The sequence below is a fragment of the Echiichthys vipera genome, assembly GCF_963691815.1.
Source record: "Echiichthys vipera genome assembly, chromosome: 8".
Taxonomy (NCBI): Eukaryota; Metazoa; Chordata; class Actinopteri; order Perciformes; family Trachinidae; genus Echiichthys; species Echiichthys vipera.
In genome coordinates this window covers 32,558,778-32,578,965 of record NC_139833.1, presented here as the reverse complement: position 1 = coordinate 32,578,965, position 20,188 = coordinate 32,558,778, and the positions used below count along the sequence as shown (strand labels likewise).

General features: G+C 42.1%; 1 protein-coding gene across 1 annotated transcript; it reads right to left on the bottom strand.

Moving 5' to 3' along the window:
* Positions 1 to 533: 533 nt before the first annotated feature.
* mc5ra (melanocortin 5a receptor) lies at positions 534 to 18,674 on the bottom strand (the record flags this gene model as incomplete). Its single annotated transcript, XM_083918969.1, has 4 exons — positions 534 to 1,104; positions 3,616 to 3,804; positions 17,908 to 18,014; positions 18,480 to 18,674. The coding sequence occupies 4 exons, from the start codon at positions 18,672 to 18,674 to the stop codon at positions 534 to 536; spliced, it is 1,062 nt and encodes a 353-aa protein (XP_083775095.1).
* Between the last annotated feature and the right edge of the window lie 1,514 nt (positions 18,675 to 20,188).

Below are 20,188 nucleotides of genomic sequence, written 5' to 3'. Positions count from 1 at the left end.
TCTTCCAGTTATCGTTTCCACTGTGTATGGGTGTGTGTGTGTTTGTGTGTTTGTGTGCGTGTGTGTGTGTGTGTCAGCTGAGACAGAGGAGATGTTGCAGCGTTAAATAGGGCCGATAAAGGAACCAGTACTGCTGGATCTTGGAGAACTGTGAGGCGGGCTGAACTTGCTTGATCAGGTGGGCCACCAACTGACAGGCCTGATGTACATAGTTTTTGAAACACTGATGAGCCACTCAGAAAGGTCTTGTGAGCATCTTGGAGACCCCTGCTCTAAGGTGACATGGCTCAATTCAAATGAGTGAGATGGTGAAGTTTTCAGCCACAACCACGTGGATACATTAGGAGAAAGTAGTTAATCCACATAATGTGAGGAACAAAAATGTTTTTAACCATACACTGTACTGGCTGAAAATGCAATGAACCAGTTTACAGACTGGGTATTTTGATAGAGTCTCTTATAATTATGCTCCAGTATCAGATTCAGTCTGTTCATCCTACAAATCCTTTCATTGGTTTCCCAGCCTGTGTCTCTCAGTACTTACCCGTCAGAGCACAGATGTTGGTGCAGGCATTTCTCAGGCTGTAACAGCAGATGATCTCTTTAAAAGTCTTCCTCATCTCCTGACTCCTGAAGGCATAGATCAGCGGGTCAATCACAGAGTTGCACATGATGAGGATGAGGTACATGTTGAAGTGGGACATGAAACATATGCAATAGAGGTTTCTTGGACATGAGATCATCAGGATCAGGTGGAGGAAGAAGGGAGCCCAGCAGACAATAAATATCCCCAGCAGAATGGTAAGTGTGATGGCCCCCTTCATGCTGGCCCGCTGGTGGATAGAGTTGTAGCCGGGCAGGGCCGCAATGCGCTTGACATGTGAACGCGCCAGCATGAACATGTGACTGTAGAGGGAGGCCATGATGAGCAGCATGGCAAAGAACATGGAGACCAGACAGATGATGACAGGGGTGGTGTCTGAGTAGATGATGAACACGATCCCACAGCCCGTGCAGAAGGTCCAGATTCCCCCGATGATGCAGCCGGTTCTCCTCACTGTCATTATGTTGTGGTAGGTCAGTGCATAGAAGATAGTGACATACCTGTAGAAAATAACATATACTGATTTCTGAAGCAACTTAAACCAACCCACCATAGCAACCTTAACTAGCCACTGAAAAATTGCAGGCACGAATGAGGGGAGAGACTTTTTTTAGATGTCTAGATAAGTGGAAATATATCCCTGTGCAGTCACTGCAGATATGGTAACTGTGTCACCATGTATTATACAGGCCCTTCAAGTTTTGAATAATTTTCTAAAAAGCTTCTTAGAAACAACATCGGAGACAGTAGCCCACACATAGTAAGTACCCACTTAGATATTTTTAAAGAAGTAGTCCAGTAATTTAGCATTACAGTTCCAACAAGTTTGGAGACTTATGAGAGAAAAACAATGGATGAAAACAATTGTCACAATTGAAGCAGCAGAGGTCAAGCTATTCTGACTTTGAGTCCGGAGCATAGGGCAAACTCCATAAACACTGGATCCTACATTTCCCATAATCCAATTCTATAGCATATTTCACTGCACCATCACTTCCTGGTAAATGGAGTTTTTTCAAAACTAAAACAAAAAATAGTGCAGTAAAGATAATGCCACCTCCCAAAAGAAGCCGACGATATCTCTATGACATCATCAGAGTTATTTTCCCAGGTGACTGCACCTTAAGCCCCCCCCGCTGCCTCTTACTTCCCTTAAGAGAAGGGAAGAGAGAATTTTTTATCCTCTCTTCCAGTTTCTCTCTTCCTTTGCTCTTCTTTTTTTATTACTATTATTATTATTACTATATTATAACTATTTTTATAATCACTATATCTACAACAATGATAATTATTATTACGCTCACTTTGTTGAATGTGTTTATTAATATTATCAGCACGAAAATGCGTCTGGCTGAATATTATGGTTATGATTGTTATTATTGTTGTTGCTATTGTTATTACCATACCATCATCATAATTAACGTTTTTCTTTCAAATTACCATAATAACTGTACTTAACACCATCATTATATATATAGTTTATCTTATTTATCTCTGATATCACCACCATAACTATATTTACCGGACTGGTTGAGGGTTGAGGTGAGCTTGGGTTCCATGCCTGGTTCTCTTGTGGCATGGCGGGGCCTCCAGGAGTGGTGGTGGCGGTGGTGTGTGTGTGTGTGTGTGTGTGTGTGTGTGGGGGACGGGGGGGGGGGTGTATATATATATATATATATATATATATATATATATATAATTTTAATGAAGAAAAAATTCATTTTAAAAAATGGGGGATGGGGGATTTCAGTGGCGAGACGCCTGTCACCCGCTGGGGCTCCCGAAAAGCCACTCTGGACCGGGTGGAGGGGCCCCTAGCTCACCCCTGGATACCCTGGTCTGGCCTCACCTCTCATGGCAATATATTAACATTGCAATATATAATTAATAATAATTCTTATGATAGTCATAATCGTTATATTGGTTTACATTAGGTTATCTTTACATGTATATACCCAATTCCCTTTTTTTCTCTTCTCCCTCTTCCTTCTCCTCTCATATTTATTTTAATTCATTACCTTATTTACTTATTTATTGTATCATCTATCTATGCCATATGATACGTGTTTATAAATACTGTACCACCTGCCTCTCATTCAAACACACACGCACGCACACACACATGCACACACACACACACACACACACACACACACACACACACACACACACACACACACACACACACACACACACACACACACACACACACATACACACACACACACACACACACACACACACACACACACACACACACACACACACACACACACACACACACACACACACACACACACACACGCTCATATACCACCTATATACATATTGTAAATTCACAACGTATTCTGTTTATTCTGTTGTCTGTACTTAATGTCCACTGTCTGTTTTTGTAATCCACATGGTGTGATGTATTCGTCCATAATGTCACCTTGTCTATGACTTAATAAAAAAAAAATAATAATAAAAATAAAAAAGAGCTATTTTCCCAGGCTTAACAAAGCTACTCCAAAACAAAAAAACAAAAACAAAGCAACTCAAGCATCATGGAAGTCCTTTTAAAACAGCTGCTTTTCCTATTTGGTATATTTTATGGACTCACATGATCCTTGAACTCTTTAGGTAATATCCTCATGGATGAATGCACTTTTTGTCACTTGACGCCTAAGTTGCTTTGGATAAAACCGTCACCTAAATTAATGTAATGTAAAGAAAACAAATTCACAGGCTGAGTAGTACTTGTAGTACCATGTTGACTAAACTAAACTTTCAGACCGCTTTCAGAAAGAAACAGTAAATCACATGGTTGTTACATATTGGGCATAGATTAGAGAGATTTAGTGGGGGATTCCTAAAATCTTTTTGAAAACTTGCAGTGATCCATGCTGCTGTTGTTTGCTAATTACACTCTACAGGCTCTATTGTTAGAGAGGCTTATGTAACTTATTGTTTTTTTAATTTAATGACATTTTCAGCCGAACAAAAAGCGAGACACCTCGCTCCATCATTACCTGTCCACAGCGATGGCCAGCAGGCTACACATCGACGCCACGACAGAGATGCAAATCATGGAGTCAAACACATTGTCCATTTGCCGGATGAAGTGGTCCTCCACCACCAGCTGTCTGTTGTTGAGGAGGTAAATGATGATGGTCTCCCAGGCATTGGACACGCTCACCAGCATGTCAGCTACTGCCAGACTGCAACAACCAAACAAGTTAGGTTAAGCTTTGATTTTAAGCATAGTCCACAAATGTTCTGAAAAATTCTGTATGTGCTTTCTTCCAAGGGTACTCTGTGGTCCCTCCATCGAGGAAAGAGAGGACTGCAGAGGGCATCCACTTTTTTATATGCTCTGCCACTGAACCAATTTTCTTCTTGACATCCTTTCTTCTCTACCTCAGATACCTCAGACTCTTCCACCATTTCCGACATATATCCACTGAAAAGAAAGACACAGTTGCCTGACAACCGGAAAATCTGTCCCACAACTAGATTGCTGCAGTCCTGGAAAAAGCAATGTCAGGGCTGTACTTCAAGACCTTGTTTTTCCACTACGCCACCCGCCAATGAGCAACTGGCAGCCAGCTAACAGAAGCTTTGAGTGCCAAGTGCCTAGCCGCCTTTAGCGGGACCTGCTAGCCCGCTGCCGGTTGCTCATTGGTGGGTGGCGCTGTGACAAAATAAATAGGGTCCTGAAATGGCGGTCTTCAGAATTGCAGCAAAAACCCTCCTCTGCTGTTGTGCTAAATGGAAAGTTAGTCTAGTGCTAACCAGTGCTAACTTGGTTCATAGTAAAGCACAACTGATACAACAAGCTACAAACAAGAAACAACACACAACTTACCAGGAGTTCGAACCTCCTCGCTGACACTGACCTGTTGACACATGCTTGCTCCTTCTCATTGCGGTACCGGTAGAAAATCAAGCTGGAATCGTACAACTCTGGATGCCTGCATACTGCTACTATAATTCTCTCCTCCATTGTTCATAAGGGGTGCCAGGCTGCCGACAGGAGAATCTCAACACTGATCTGCTGACACGCTCAAGCATCACACGAATCGCCTGAAAAGTTTAATATTTTCAACTCGCGAAAATCCTGTTAATTGCATCGCGAGTAATGCGCTGTCAGTCTTGAAGATTGACCGGTAGATCGAGAGCTTTACCTTCCAGCTCAGGTGTCTTTTCGTCGCAACGGTGCAGTAAAGTGACTGCAATACCACCCAAGCTGCTCCAATTCTCCCGCCAAACTCATGCTCCATCGTCCCCTCACTTGTGAACAAGATCCCCGAGGTACTTGTACTCCTTCACTTGGGGTAAGGACTCATTCCCTACCCGGACTAAGCAATCCACCGATTTCCCGCTGAGAGCCATGGCCTCAGATTTGGAGGAGCTGATCCTCATCGCAGCCTTTTCACACTAGGCTATGAACCAATCCAGTGAGTGCTGAAGGTCACTGAGTGACGATACCATCAGGACCATGTCATCTGCAAAAAGCAGAGACAAGGTCCTCAGCCCATCGAACTGCAACCCCTCCCCACCAAGACTACACCTTGATATCCTGTCCATGAAATTCACAAACAGGATTGGTGACAAAGCGCAACCCTGGCGGAGGCCAACCCCCACCGGGAACAAATCCGACTTACTGCAGAGGATCTGGACACAGTCTCAGACTTTGAGTGTACAGAGATTGGAGGCACTAAGAAGTGACCCCCTCACCACATACAACCGCAGCACCTCCCACAGTATCTCCTGGGGGACCCGGTCATATGCCTTCTCCAGATCTACAAAGTACATGTAGACCGGATGGGCATACACCCAGGCCCCCTCCAGGATTCTTGTGAGTGTCAGGTTTCCCGAAATGGCAGACAAGAACCCAATAGCACAACACATAAAACAGTTCAGGTGCAAAAACCAGGTAATCAGTCAGCATGGCAAACAAATCCAGTGGAAGCAGCCAAAAGGCAAGTCGAAACAGGGACAGGCACAATCAGGATGAGAAAAAAATGGAACGCTGGACAGTAAGGTGAACACACACTACACAATCTGACAGAGAACTGAGGGAAATGGACATACATACTCTGAAGGGGCTGATAAGCTGATGAGGAGCAGGTGAGTGTGGGGGAAGGGGCAGGCCAGGTGAATGCAATCAGCAGGTAGTGCAGAGCAGAGGGGAGTGGCAGAGTCTGAAATGAAATGAGTTAGTTTTGGCAAAACAGGAAACAGACGGATAAAAAATGAAATGAGTTAGTTTTGGCAAAACAGGAAACAGACGGATAAAAAACGAAGGCCTGGCTGAAGTTGTGACAGCAATAGTGAAGAGCTGGTCTGTTGTTCCACTTCCAGGACAGAATCTGTATTGCTCCTCTTCGATATGAGTCTCGACTGTAGGACAAACCCTTCTTTCTAGCACCTTGGAATAGACTTTACCAGGGAAACTGAGTAGTGTGATACCCCTGTAATTGGCACACACTCTCTGGTCCCCCTTTTTGAACAGGGGAACCACCACCCTGGTCTGCCACTCCCTTGGCACTGTCCCAGCAATGTTAAAGAGATGTCAACCGACACAGCCCCTCCTAACCCAAAGCTTTCAGCATTTCTGGACGAATCTCATTAATCCCTGGGGCTTTGCCACTGTGGAGTTGTTTGACTTCCTCAGTGACTTCCACCAGATATATTGACAATGGTTCCCCGTCAGCCTCCAGCTCGGAATAGGAGTTCCTCAAAGTGCTCCTTCCACCGCCTGATTACCTCATCAGTTGAGGTCACTATTAACATTTTAATATTTGTATAATTATATAATTAGTTATATTGTTTTAATGGAATTAATTGCTCAAGAGATATTACATAGTTACTATGTACTATCTCCTACTATGTACTAACTATATCTATATCTAGGAGGTTTATTGTGGTTCTTTGTATTTTTTTTGTGTTGTTACAATTGCCCCCATTTGATTTTGGACTTCTTTTCTTTCATTCATTATCGTGACTCTCATTCCTTTTAAAAAATATTTGATGACTGTTAAAAGTAGAAGACAAGTTACAAGTTACATACAAATTATATCCAAATAGTTCATGAGGTTTTTGAGTAATGACATTAAAACCAAAAAGTGTTACAATTGCCCTAGTCTACTCTACACCAAGCTTACAAAAAGTAAAAGGTTAGTGTGCACGAAAATGTTTATGTGTTACTTGGCAACAGTCCAGTTCTGGTCCAGTTGTGGAACTACTTGTATAGGCGGTGAAAAATAAATGACAAACACAGTTTGTGCAAACGCCACAGATCCCCCCTCACGCATGTTACAATATCATATGCACATGCTTCGAGCTAGGCATACGCTTAATGACGTAAGCAATTGCTATCTATGAGTAAGTGAGCCAGACTACCTGTGATAACTGTGAGCATGTACTCCCTGCTGTTTATTCATGAGAGAAGACACGGGCGTATTCACTGGAATCTGGTGCATGCGCACAGTCGAGAACTCGATGAGAGGGAGGGGAGGAGCTTGCTGATAATAGGGGAGGGGATTGAGAGTTGTAAACGTATGAAATTTGACTGAATCAATACGATCTGCCAGACTTGCCAACTGCAGCTTAAACTAATAAATGGCACGTTGTTGGACTGTTTTATAAATGCAATATCACATGAGAGGGAGTGATGTTATCCTGAATATGATCCCTGCTGATTCAGTCGTGGGCCACAGGCATCACAGCCGTGATGATATTCAGTACAACATCACACCGTCTCGTGTAATATGCTTATGATGTTGTGATGCCACCTTTTGTTGTTGTTTGTCTCCTTCTGTCTGTGTTCTCCTGCAAGTGTCTCCCCTTTTTCTGTGTGTGTATCTGTGAACTTGAGGCTCCAGGTGGATCTCATTGGCACTAATTACCTTCCCTCCTGTATAAGAAGATGGACCTAAGACTCATTCGTTGCCAAGGGGGACCAGAGGGTGTGTGCCAATTACAGGGTTATCACACTACTCAACCTCCCTGGTAAAGTCTACTCTAAGGTGGAAAGGTTGGTTCGTCCGATAGTGGAACCTCAGATTGAAGAGGAACAATGCGGATTCTGTCTTGGGAGATACTGTGGGAGGTGCTGCGGGAGTATAGGGTGAGCGAGAGCTGTGTTCCGATCCTTGGCAGTAAGTCGGAGTCATTCCTGGTGGGGCTTGGCCTCCGCCAGGGGTGCGCTTTGTCACCAATCCTGTCTGTGATTTTCAAGGGTAGGATATTGAGGCGTAGTCGGGGTGGAGAGGGGTTGCAGTTAGGTGTGCTGAGGATCTTGTTTCTGCTTTTTGCAGATGATGCGATCTTGATAGCATCGTCGGTCAGTGACCTTCAGCACTCACTGGATCGGTTCGCAGCAGAGTGTGAAACGGCTGGGATGAAAATCAGCACCTCTAAATCTGAGGCGATGTTGGTTCGGGCATCTAGTAAGGATGCCCCCTGGGCGCCTCCCTAGGGAGGTGTTCCAGGCACGTCCAGCTGGGAGGAGACCTCGGGGAAGACCCAGGACAAGGTGGAGAGATTATATCTCCACACGGGGCCTGGGAACGCCTCAGGATCCCCCAGTCAGAGCTGGTTATTGTGGCCCTGGAAAGGGAAGTTCGGGGTCCCCTGCTAGAGCTGCTGCCACCGCTACCCGACCCCGGATAAGGGGTTGAAGATGAGTGATGAGTGAGTGAGTGAGTGATCATTTTTTGATACTGTCCTGATATTAAATATCATAAAAATCAAAACATATATTTTTTAGAATCACTGTTTTGTAAGATAGTAATAAAAATGTCTAACATCTGCCAAAGTAGCCGTTAAGCTAGGCCACACGAGCTCAAAACATGGCTGATGGTCCAGGGACGGATGTGAGTGAGATGTGTGTGCTTGGATGGATAGATCGATGGATGGATAGACAGACAGATAGGTAGATATATGGATGGATGGAGAGATAGATAGATGGAGGGAGGGAGGGATGCATGGATGATAGATAGACATATAGATAGATGGATGGATAGATAGACAGATGGATGGATGGAGGGATAGATGGATGGAGGGATAGATAGATTGAAGGATGGATGGAGGGATGGACAGATAGATAGTTAGATATATGGATAGATGGAGGGATGGATAGATAGATAGATAGATAGATCGATAGATAGATATATGGATGATGGATGGAGGGATGATATATAGATATAGATAAATAGATAGATTTGAGGTTATTGAAACATTATTGTTAAATGTAATGTGTAGTAGCTGCTGGTTCGTCACCTGTAATGTGTTTGATTGCAGGGTGCCAAATATCAGAAAGAGAGAAAAACAGATAGCTGTGTTTTATCTCCTTGTTGGGGAGTTATTCTCTATTATGTTTATTGTTGAGGATGTCCACTTCACACCCATGGTGAATAGATGTTTTAATATTTGATGATGTGTGTTCCACAAGTTAAAAAATATTGCACTATAGCTATGTAACAAACCTAGCTTTTATCATGTAGTGTGGATAAAAGATAATTATTTGAAAAAGTATTTAAGTGATTAATTATTTTTATTTTAGATTTTGTGGAAGATAGAGAAATGAGCTGCTCGGTCATGTGGCTTTTGAAATGGCTAAACTGAAGTTGGTGCACAGTAGGGTCATGGTACATAAACCCCTGGAATGAGACTAGTCCTGGATGGTTGAGCAGATAATAACTTGCATCACAGAGCCTCACAGAAAAGAGAGGAAGATAGAGATCTCTTGCTCTCTCACACATCACCTCGTTATGATCCTAAAGAACAGATGAATGCTCATTTCCTCATTTTAGGCACGCACACACACACATATTCATTAACTAACAATTTCGTGTGGTGCAAACACAGACACATCTGTTCTTTCTAGATAGCCATATATGGACATGCAGTAATTTCCTTCACTCAGCTTTTAGTGTTATAATGTGTTACCAGGCAGATTAACGCCCATTGCCGCCTTTTTTACCTTTAAGGCGTTACCATCGACAGAAGGGTATTTAAAGCCGCTACCCCTAGACAACAATAGACTCGTCTGATGTATGACCTAGTGTGTGTTGTATCAGAACTTGTCTCCGCTTTGCAAAGTGCTCCAATAAAGATATTGGTGTGATCTCAAGCCATCGTCTCAAGATCTCTCCTTCTATCCTCCGATCAACGGACCCGGGGAGGTAACTGCAGGTTGATCTCAACAATTTGTAACAACTGTCCCTTTTCCCTAATTTCTGTGCTGTGGAAATTAATAAAGGTAAAATAAATTGAAGAATTACGACTCTTGGATAACATTTTTCTGTAAATAGTATCAGTTGTAGGACAAAACGTACCACATTTTCTTTTGTGTATTTGCATAACTTTTTCTCTAAAGACAGGGAATAAGATCGTTCTCTAATGCAAGTGTGAACCAAAATCAGTGACCCAGATAAAGGCATTCAACTAGACCATTTCGAAGTCAGCGAAAAGTAGTCCAAAAGTATCTAGAATAAATTTCTTTATTTGAGTAATCCAAGGGAATACATTACAGATTAGATTTTAGGACATGTAATCAGTAATCTTTAGGGGAATACATTTGGAAAGTAAACCTCCCAATACTGTGTATGTATGTATATATATCAGTGTGTTCCTCAAATATCTCTGCAGATCAGGGGCCTGTTTCACAAAGCAGGTTTAGTGAAAACTCTGAGTCTGTTAACCCTGAAATGAGGGAAACTGAGTTTTCCGTTTCACAAAGGGAGGTAACTCAAACCAGAGAAAGAGGGGTAACTGTAGCTTGTTTCACAAAGAGAGGTAACTTAACCTCTCGGTAAGTTACCATGGTAACATGCTCTCTGAAACTAACCTGGTCGGGACCAGGTTTTTCTCAGAAAACCTTGAGTTTCTCTCTATCTCAGCCCTCTTTCAGCGACACACGGTGTTTGATTTCCTCATTCATTCAGTCAGCGGGCGAGTTTTGGCGTAGTATAGTTCCATCTGTTTTTTCAGAAAATCACTGCAAAAATCAGACATTAGAAGTTATATTAGGTCGCAACTATTTCCACTACCATGGCATGTCCTTTTGATAACGATCCCATGGATAAAGGTGACGCATTACTGCGCAGAGAATTAAATATTCGTCGGGAGATGATTATCAGACCGTGCATAGACGTCCTTATTATACTGCAGCCATAATAACAAAATGAATGAAATGGATCTTTTGAGCAAGTTGAATGTATTTGACTTAGCGTTTCCTAAATATAATCCCAGCTTTTCTTGCAATTCATAGGTTCAAAAGTGTGTGCTTTTAGTTGGGTTACCGGTATATAAACTACTCCTATATAGCCTTCTGATCCAGAATATCACCTATAATGCGAGGGGGCTGAATACGGCACAACACCGTTTCATGTCACAGTCCATCTCACCCCTCCTTACATTTCCAACATTAACAACCAGTAATGCTCTCATATCAAAGCAGATATTGTGTGTTGCGCTGCGTTTTTTTTGCAAATGGGAGTTTTTTATACAACATTTATATGTTGTATAAAAAACAGCCACTTACGGTAATATTTACTTTACCATGTAAAACATGCTCAAAATGAGGCGTCACCATGAGATTTTGCCGATGTTTTACCTGTTTGAATACCTGTATGTTTTTATGTCTCATCTTAAGCTACTGCCAAGTGCGCTTCTCCCCCGCGGGGTTGCACTTAAATTAAATAAACTAATAGGCTCCCACTCAAGCAGTTCCCCCTGTGATATTACTGTGATTACAACAGGACTACATTTAAACTTATGCACTGACCCGAGCAGAATGTTCTCCCGAACCGTCTCCCTCTCTTTTGCTGCTGCAGCGGTGTAAACATGCTCAAACTCACCGTATGAGCGCATTAATATTTCCAATGCCAGTTGTAGCGTAGCCCTTCGCTTCCCCATTGCCATGGTGACTCGTCGAATCAGGGCTCCATTGATGCTGTCTTTTTTTACTTGTGGTGCACGCGCTTAACTCCAGGTCAAACTACTCTGAGTTGATCAACCTAACGCAAATCTGCTGTTCTGGAACCGAAAACTCAGAGTTTCCTATCTCAGAGTACATCAACTCAGAGTTCAGGGTTAGACTCAGAGTTTTTTGAACCTGCTTTGTGAAACGGACCCCAGGTCTAAGTAGTGACATTAGTTGCCATGTTGTTTTTGGCTCCGCTTTCCAGGTCAAAAACCACTGCAGTGTGGAGAGGTAGTTATAACCCACAGAGCATGCACAGGCGCATGCCCCAATTATACTCTGGGTAAGCTGTTTACATGCACGACTACTCGGGTTACTGAAGGAGTTATCTAGGTCTGTTAACCAGGTTGACCACTCCAATTTTACCGGGTATGATGTTTACATGCCGTTTGAGAAACTGGAGTGTTGCCTCAACACAAATTTTATCTGATTTTTAAACCGCATGTAAGCACAATGACAGACTGTGTTTGCAACTCAGGCCTTTGACTCCAGCATTGACATTGACTCTTATTCCTCCTCTGTTTTGGACTTTATCAACTCCAACATTAACAGTGTCACCACCCTAAAAAAGATTACCACATTCCCAAATCAGAAACAATGGATGAACAGTGAGGTCCAACTACTACTGAAGGCATGCAACGCTGCTTTCAGGCCAGGAGATGCTCGGGCCTATAGTTCATCCAGGGAAAACCAGAAGGGGGGCAGCAAGAAGGCCAAGCACAGCTACAAGCTAATTGTTGATTGATTGAGGAGCTCCTCAAAAACAACTCTGACCCAGGACGCATGTGTCAAGGCATCCAGGCCATCACAGACTATAAAAGGGCTCACCTCAAAAGCTGCTTACCTCCTACACTAGACCCCCACCATTTCACCTACCACCAAAACAGAAGTATGGAGGATGCCATCACCACTTCACTTCAACCTCTCCAACCTCAACAGGAACACCTACGTGAGAATTCAGCTCATTATTCAACACCATTATCCCCCACAAACGTATCACCAAAATGAACGACCTGGGCATTAACCCCTCCCTCTGTGACTGGATACTGGACTTCCTAAACAACAAACGCTAGTCTGTTAGGTTGGAAAACCACCCCATCTCAACCCTCACCCTGAACTGGTCCCACCGGGCTGTTTGCTGAGCCCTCTCCTTTATTCCCTCTTCATCTACAACTGCTAACCATCCAACACCATCATCAAGTTTGCAAATGACACAACAGTGATTGGCCTCATGAGCGACAACAATGAGTCGGCCTCATTGAGAGAAAGAGAGAAAAACAGATAGCTGTGTTTTATCTCCTTGTTGGGGAGTTTTTCTCTATTATGTTTATTGTTGAGGATGTCCACTTCACACCCATGATGAATAGATGTTTTAATATTTGTTGATGTGTGTTCCACAAGTTAAAAAATATTGCACTATAGCTATGTAACAAACCTAGCTTTTATCATGTAGTGTGGATAAAAGATAATTATTTGAAAAAGTATTTAAGTGATTAATTATTTTTATTTTAGATTTTGTGGAAGATAGAGAAATGAGCTGCTCGGTCATGTGGCTTTTGAAATGGCTAAACTGAAGTTGGTGCACAGTAGGGTCATGGTACATAAACCCCTGGAATGAGACTAGTCCTGGATGGTTGAGCAGATAACTTGCATCACAGAGCCTCACAGAAAAGAGAGGAAGATAGAGATCTCTTGCTCTCTCACACATCACCTCGTTATGATCCTAAAGAACAGATGAATGCTCATTTCCTCATTTTAGGCACGCACCGACACACATATTCATTAACTAACAATTTCGTGTGGTGCAAACACAGACACATCTGTTCTCTCTAGATAGCCATATAGGGACGAAAACCACCCCATCTCAACCCTCACCCTGAACTGGTCCCACAGGGCTGTTTGCTGAGCCCTCTCCTTTATTCCCTCTTCATCTACAACTGCTAACCATCCAACACCATCATCAAGTTTGCAGATGACACAACAGTGATTGGCCTCATGAGCGACAACAATGAGTCGGCCTATAGGGAGGAGGTCCAGATCCCAGTAGCCTGGTGTGGCAACTGTTATGTCTCTGATCGGAAAGCACTGCAGAGGATGGTGAAAGCTGCCCGACATTGAGGCTGTTCAGAGCAAGCAATTTCTGCAAAGGGCGCGCAGCATCGTCAAGGAATGGGCTCATCCCAATAACAGACTGCTTACCCTGCTCCCATCCAGGCGGCACTACAGGTTCAAGAATAGCTTCTTCCCTTCGGCTGTCACCCTAATTTACTCTGCACCTTGGTGATTGACAGACACCGCTGACAGCCACTACAAGTTAGCCTGTGTTTATGCTCCAAGTTTACAACAAACCTAAATTTCCCTGATTCACAACAGCATCAACTACTTTATTAAATGCCATATGTTTATTTACTGCATATAGTGTTGATGTGTATTCCTCTGTATCTCTGTGTGTCCATATGTTTGATCATGCTTGGTCAATGTGTGTCTTTTTCTCAGATTAACTGAGTTTGTGAGTCTGTGTGTGTTCATGTGTGTCACAGTGTGTGGTATGTCTGCGACTGACTATGTGAGACTGCCTACATCATCATTGTACACCTCTATGTGGCCTACTTTCAAAGACAGGCTACATTTGAGCATGTATGTGCTCATTGGGCTTTCACTTTTCCATAGGAATACTTGCTTTCTACGGGCAATGCACGAGTCCCAGTATTAAAGAATGGGGACAGCTCTAGCCTTGCCTGAGCCAGCTGGCAGAAATTGCCTAACAGTGAATACCTCCAGTGTGAACTGTGAGACGGATTTCTCAACTATGAATAGGGTACGACATTTAATAAGTAATATCTGAAATCAGAGATGGTTTGGTTTCTCATCTGGCATCCTGCATGCTACTAAACATCAACGGTCCACCTCTGAGCAAGTTTACAAAATGTGTGTAAACTTTGCCTATGAGGCAAATATACAATGCCCTCTGCAATATAAATAGATGTAAATGTTCTAAAGTTTGTGTTGTAGTCAAGCATAATTTTATTTCATATCTTTAAATCTACTACTGACTCATTCAGACCCCGCCTGTAAGAGAAAACAGGAATATCAAAGTGAACTACAGTTACTCTGAGCAGGGAACAAGATTATGAGATCAAAAGAATCCCAAACGCTCTAGGCTCCAGACTGACCATGACAATCTAAAAATCTGTTTCTGTCAAGCTCAAGACGTACAAATTATCTCCACGAAAAATATAGTACTAAAAATAAGCCTGCTTTGCCAAGAGTGTGCTCTTATAACCGTATTATGTTACTAAGCTTTTTATTTTATTGATTTATTTGTAATGGTTTCATTCAGGCCTTCAATGGCAAAATGTATCAAACACTAGTGTAATACACTTCGGTTCACAAGAAAATACACCAGGGGCAGACTATCATTAGAAAAGGTAGGCAACTGCCTGGGGGCCCTAGCTTAAAAGGCGTTGCTGCTTTTTAATGATGTGCAGATTTATGAAAAATATTGAATTATGTTATTGACTCACTGTATCCAGTTTATGAAAAAGCCCCCAAAGCACTTAAAAAATATGCTCAACTCAAGTGTATACTTCTCTTACTACAGTCATAGCATGATGCATAAGTAGTCATTTAACTATTCAACATTGTATTAGAATTATTAGAAGCTTCATCTTAAACCAGTGTTGTGCTGATGGTGCCTCTTCACTTCACAGTGTAACGTTTTAAAGCGTGTAAAAATATATATGCTATAATCAATATGTTGTTACTCACATTGAAAGCTACACATACAAAGCAAATGCCAAAGCGTTAGAGTCCCAAAGTTTTGATGACCAGAGTTAAATGAATACACTTTGGAGTAGAATGGGCAAAAAGTACACTTCTCAGGCAACGCCAGAATCTCTTTGGTTTTGCTCCTTGGTCAAGGTTTGTGTTGGAGTTGTGGAGTGTTAATATTGGGATGATGTCAGTGGTGGCTGCTGGACTTTTTTCCGGCCTAGATCATAAATGTGTTTGTTTATTTAGATGTAAATTCTACCCTTCTTCCCTTTTCAAGAAAAGGATCTGTGACCTTGTCGTACCAACTAGGCGTCTTTTCCAGGGACTTGATCAGTGTCTTCTCAATGGCCAGCAGAGCTAGGGTGCTTAAACGGCCTTGGCCCAGCTGGAGATCGCTGAGTCGCTCATTTAGCTGTCAATAAAAAAAAAGGATTCCTCATCCAATCATCATGCAGAAGCCGAGCGTCCCGGCCAGCCCGCTGTCCCATAGACCCCCAGAGACGCTGAGCGCCCGATGGGCGGGACAAAGCTCAGCATGTATTCAATGTGCGTCTAGTTTGGCTGCAGTGGAACAACCCGCTCTATGCTTCCCCACTGAAGTCAGTAGAAGCTGAGCGTCCGACTGTGTAAAGCGCTGTGGCGCTGTGGGGATGAATGAGAAGGAAGTTGCGCTGGTTACCTGTGATAAGGAGCTGATTCTGAACAAAAGATGAAGGCTTTCTAGCGCGTATTTAGTCAATGAAATGTACACACAGCAGTACATATTTCACCACTTTTTTATTTTTTGGTGACATTTTAGGGGAAGCACTATGTAACAGATTGTCACCAGTCGGACAGTTTTAAATTCTATTCTGTTTAACCTACAAATATAAATGATCGTGTAATGGTTTACATTTATTTAATGGTGTTAAGTCTAACTTCTTACTTTTGTAACCATATATTGTTTTAGCGGCCTGATTTAGCCTTGTGTTTACAGTAGACGTTCAAAAGGACGCTGACACCGGTGAATTAACGTTAGCCACGTGCTACCCTTGGCCCTACTCGGACGCCCCGAACAAGTCTGTCAACACATTCAGGACCACATCTCAGTCCTTCACAATAAATTACTTGCTAAAACCACCATGAAAAGACCGGAAACTGCACCAGAGGGGATGTGTCCAGATAGGGACCATACCAGCAAACGGCCACTGGTGATACAGTGACGGACTGTAGATAAACAGCCGACCAACTTTGACAAAATAACTTCTAACACATCTGTTACAGTTCTTCTAACAGGTCTGACTGTTGCCATTTGTAATAGGTTTTGTTCAGAAATGCCAGATTTTATTGCTGTTTGGAAGATTAAAGCTAAGCTAATATAAGCTAACCCAATGATAAAGCTTCTGTGGCCTTATATCTAACATTAAATAATCCTTAGTATATCAAAAAAGTATTATGGGTTGTTGTTCTGTGTTATCCATATAATAATAATGATGGTACTCTGTCACTGACGTTACCTGAATGTTTACCCTAGCTATGGCAACAACAAGCTAGTGTTTCAACAACAATAAGCCATAAAGATAGAATTCAGCACTTTGGAACAAAACCAGTCCCAACTCCCAACAGTCAAACCCCTCAGGATCTTAACCATGTGTTGTTACAAGTTCAAATTTCAAAGAAGAAGCAGAAATCCCTCTCCCACACAGCACCGTCCTCACAGCTGCTTTACTGGGGAAATGGAAACTTCCGGTTGGAGAACATGAAAAAAACATTTAATTTTTATTTTTTTTGGCTTCGAGTGATTTTAATTCTTATAATACACGGACCAAAAAGATACACGGACCATAAAACAAAACACTTGAGGGGAAAACTAAAACACAATTTTTCTGACTTTGAATCTTTTCTGGTAGATTTGTCACTTTAATATCATAAATCTGCAACATTTTTCTAGAAATATTACCCCCCTCCCCCCAGCCCGTAATTAAAAAATTACGGGCCGAGGGGGATAATATTTAATTAAACTTGGCCCTTATACGCCGTTGGAGCTTTATTGTCCCACAGTCAACTATTTACTACATGTAGCTACATGCTTGCAGAAGTAATAAGGAACAGCAGGGAGGAGACCAGGAAGTGCTGACCAATCAGAGCAGACTGGGCTTATAGGGAGGGGGGCTTAAAAATTGACAAATGCTGCAACAGAGCGTCTCAGACAGAGGGCCATGAACAGTATGAGAAAAATAAAGGTTGTTTTTTTTAGATTCTTTTTTTGGCAGTTTTTCAAGCCTTTATTTTTTAGGACAGACAGTAAATGGGGTGAGAGAGAGATTGGGAGACATGCAGAAAAGGGCTGCAGGTCAGAGTCGAACCCGTGGCTGCTGCCTCGAGGACCTTCAGCCTTTTTATATGGGGCGTCTGCTCTAACCACTGAGCCACCATTCTTTTTAAGTATGTAAACATGTTCTAGTAGAAACACAAAATACATATGAGACTGCAAAAGAGTAATAATCAATAAGAATCTTTGAGTCTATCACATTTTTATATTATATGGTATGTGTTCAACAGCTGGACCATTCACCTGCAGACGAAGAAGTACATGGGTGAGTGAAGGTTCTTGTTCTTTACTATGGCTGTGATGACCAGGATATTCTCCAGCAGGGAGATGATACCAAGGATCAGAAAGACCTGAGGAGGGTAGAACAGTGTAACAGAAGAATAGACGAGTAAAGATGATCAGGATAGTCGTGAATAGTATTGTGATAGTTTGGAGGTTGAAAAGAGGAAGTAAAAATACTACTATGCAAAATTGCATAAATTCTTTCAGGCTTTTTGTGTTTTTCCTCATCGGAAGTATAAAACTATTAATCAATAAATATATTTAAATGTATTAATACTATGAGTACATGTTTTAAAATGAAAAAAGATGTGAATGAAATATTTGAGAGCATGGGAGGGGTAGGTCACTCTTAGTATAATGTTAGGAGTTACAGTCTAGTAATAGTGGAAATTAAAGGTAATGTAGCAGAACATAACGGAGAACTGAAACCAGAATATTGAAAAATGTGTTTAATATAAAAAAAATTATATTAAACAAATGAAACGGAAGAAAAAATGCATTTGGGTGTTCATTACCACACACACGGTTCATACCTCTACAGCAATGTGGACCTGCTCGCATGCTCCAGGTTTGGAAGTACTGATCTTGTCATGCAGCAGTGGAGGGGGCAGTGTGTAGTTCTGGTGATAGTAGGAGTAAGCCCAGGTGGAGTTATCCAGCAGTACCTCCTCCTGGTGGTAGGATTCATTAGAAAGGTTCATCCTTGTTGTGGCTCTGGCCCAGATCATTGCTGCTCTATTGTGGATAGCATTCTTCAAATGGGCTGCAAAGGGAAAGGATGTCAAAGTGAGACAGAGTCCAAACCTTGTGCAATTGAGTCAGGTCACTCAAGGGCATACCAGCTATGTTGCTGCACACCCTGCAGTCTATTTTTTTATATTAAGGGTAAGTAAGCCGTGCCAGCATACAAAGGAGAAGTTACTGTAAGGCCCAGTTCAGACCAATGATTCGCAACAGGACAAAACTGTTTTAGAACATTGCAGGACAAAGTTGCAGTGGTGTGAAATGACTCATCTCTTCTGGACTCAAACCAACTGATGGTGTCTCAGTCTGGAGACTAAGCTTGTCTAATCACCAGCAGCTGATTTTTGAACGGAAGAGCAGCCAATTAAATATTAGCAAAGTCCGCTGGTTAAGTCACTTACAAACTGTCAGCTGGTTGAAAAGAAAAAGAAACAGAGACAGAGAGTGAGGGTCGAGTGATTAATACAATTGTAGGTACTTTGGGTTTAATTGGATCAATAGTGACTATCAAATGAAATATTTGATAAGGAAAATTAATAAAGAAAAATTACTAAAAATTAATAACTTCAATTTATTAAAAACGTCACACGGAGAACCAATCAAATATAGTGCCTTGACTCACGTTCAGATTATGAGATTGAGTATTCTCAATAAACTTACCGTTAATCAAGTAAATATTAGTTATCACCAATAATTATCAAAGATAATAATAAAAATGACTCTAGTCAAACCAGAGTTCCTCGGGGCACCACCGTCATAGACGGAGTGATAACTAATATTAAAGTCTCATAAAATATATTAAACTACTAATTAAGGGTTAAACACCGATAAATATAATAGTTTAACTAGTTGAAGGATTTAAGAAGTTCTTTTCTTAGTAGAAGCTGGCTCATTCATCTTTGTGTAATATTAAATAATCAGACATATGGTAAACACAAACATTTATTAACAAATTAATAAATGCAACAAACAAAACACAATAAACTAACTAAAGCTAACAGCAAACGTATGTTTGTGTGTATGTGTGTGTGTGTGCATGTGTGTGTGTGTGTGAGAGAGAGAGAGAGACAAAGAGAAGAGGTGGGGGCTCGAAGAAGGTGTGAACATTCTCTTTGTTACACAAAGGCCGGAAGCCTGATGTCTCAGTTCTTATGACAAAGTTACAATGGTATCTAAACGTCCATAATGTCCTATAACATGTAGTAATGCCCAGTTGGTGATTAGTTACCGGTCCATGAGATGGGAGATGTTGCGCATTGCTTGATGCCAGTGGTTGGGTGAAGAAAGGAAGCTCCGTGGTAGTTCTTGTCTGATTGTGGCTCTTAGGCAAAAGAGGAAACAGATCGCTCTATGCTGTGCTCAGTTGAGGATAACCGGTTGGTTAACCTTTGTGGTGATCCCACGCCATAGGCCAGGTCCAGGGCAGAGGGGACAGCGGGCAGCTGGTCTCCTGGATCCGCAGGGACGCGTAGAGTTGGAGAAGAGCAGGAGGATCCGG